This window comes from Aureococcus anophagefferens, assembly GCF_000186865.1.
Source record: "Aureococcus anophagefferens unplaced genomic scaffold AURANscaffold_375, whole genome shotgun sequence".
NCBI classification, from domain to species: Eukaryota; class Pelagophyceae; order Pelagomonadales; family Pelagomonadaceae; genus Aureococcus; species Aureococcus anophagefferens.
This window is the reverse complement of record NW_008705887.1, coordinates 5,306-6,854: the sequence shown is the minus strand read 5'-3', so window position 1 is coordinate 6,854 and position 1,549 is coordinate 5,306. Positions and strand designations below refer to the sequence as shown.

The following is a 1,549-nucleotide window of genomic DNA, read 5'->3' as shown; positions in this document are numbered from 1 at the left end:
AGAAGTCAGTTTAGGACAATGGCAACTGACGATGTAGTCAAACTGATCAAAGAACTAAACCAGATAGCACACAATGCTTTGACTAGTAATCGCCAAAACTCAAAAGTAAAGGCAAACGCCTTACACATGGCTCATGAACTGACACAACACCTTATTGACCGTGCAGTGTTTATCACAGGTAGCTACGTGTCTGATGATCTTGATGGAGAAGAGCTCATCACCTACCTCACAAATACGCTGGAAGGACAAGATGATGGCTACTTTGCCCATGTAGCATCCCAGGACCCCCAAAGTTTTCAGTCAGGGGAGGAATCGAACTAGGTTCCCCGTTTGAAATCTCATCCGCACTCTATAACACTTTATCAAGCTTCGTAACAGCTGGACTCAAGTGGTTAAATAATCATTTTCCGCAGAACCTCCTAATTCTCGATTCAGGTTCTACCGGATGGTTCAAGAAGACCACCAGTGGACTTATTCCCTCCACGATTGAAAAGATCGATATCCCTATCACTATGGGGTCTATTGTCGCAAAGGGCACCATGACTGGACTTGGCCCTGCATGCATTAAGGATGAATCAAATACCTCCACAGGTATTCTTCACTTAATCAGATGGATAGTCGTACCATCGTTTTTCAACCACATCGAACTTGCCTCCCAGGACACTTTTGAGCGAAATGGCTGGACTGTTAGTTCATCCAAAGACTCTAAATTCATGTACAGAGCAAATTCTGCCACAGCGCGCCTGTCTTCCAAGGAACTAACCGACCCTAGCAAGCTATCTAAAGTTACTAATTGGATTAAAATTCAGAGGCAAACTAATGGGTTGAGAACCATCAAGTGTGTAGATCCTTCACAATTCACTAGATTCGTGGACTCTGCTACAGGGGGAGAAATCCCCAAAGAAGCCATTTACGACCCGGATAAGCTGCTAAAATACTGCACCCCTCTATCCAAGAAACAACGCCGTAGCATCAACAACTACTGCGGGACCTTCCTATCAATGCACTCCACATCATTACTAAACCCGCAGGAGTTTAACCTCTGCGGCGATGGTCCCAGCGACCCCAACTTAGTACGTGTCTGTCTTGTCGGCCCTGGACTATGCACAGAATCAACAAGCGCGTTTGCAGATATCCCCATTACAGTGGTAGCTTTCATTGAATATGGAAGCAATTTTGACTACGCCAAACAGTGTTTCCCCAATGCGCAGGGTTTTTACGATATTCGTGTCGTGAACAAAGACCTTGAAAACAAGACACTTGTTTTCCCAGCTTATGATCTATTAGTCTATACTGCCCCATGCTACAGAAATACGTCACTGAGACTGGAAAATGACTTACCTGTCCCTACAAGTGCCGCTGTCTTCGTTGAGGAGCAACGCAAGTTTGTCAAGCTAACTAGCCCGAACCATGTTCTAAATGAACATGTTCCTACACGTCCCGAGTGTCATGACGAACACGACAGTCTAATGGAATTCTTCTCTAGCGCAGGATACAACACAGCAACCAACATGTTGGATGCATGCAATGTCGGCGACCGGACCTCCAG

At 45.4% G+C, this 1,549-nt stretch overlaps 1 protein-coding gene across 1 annotated transcript; it reads left to right on the top strand.

Moving 5' to 3' along the window:
- Nucleotides 1–178: 178 nt before the first annotated feature.
- Nucleotides 179–1,336, top strand: AURANDRAFT_68782 (hypothetical protein; the record flags this gene model as incomplete). The annotated part of the gene is made up of 5 exons (XM_009044510.1): nucleotides 179–292; nucleotides 322–435; nucleotides 592–1,073; nucleotides 1,212–1,286; nucleotides 1,310–1,336. Coding segments are annotated over 5 exons (812 nt in total), but the record flags the coding sequence as incomplete, so codon positions are not given.
- Between the last annotated feature and the right edge of the window lie 213 nt (nucleotides 1,337–1,549).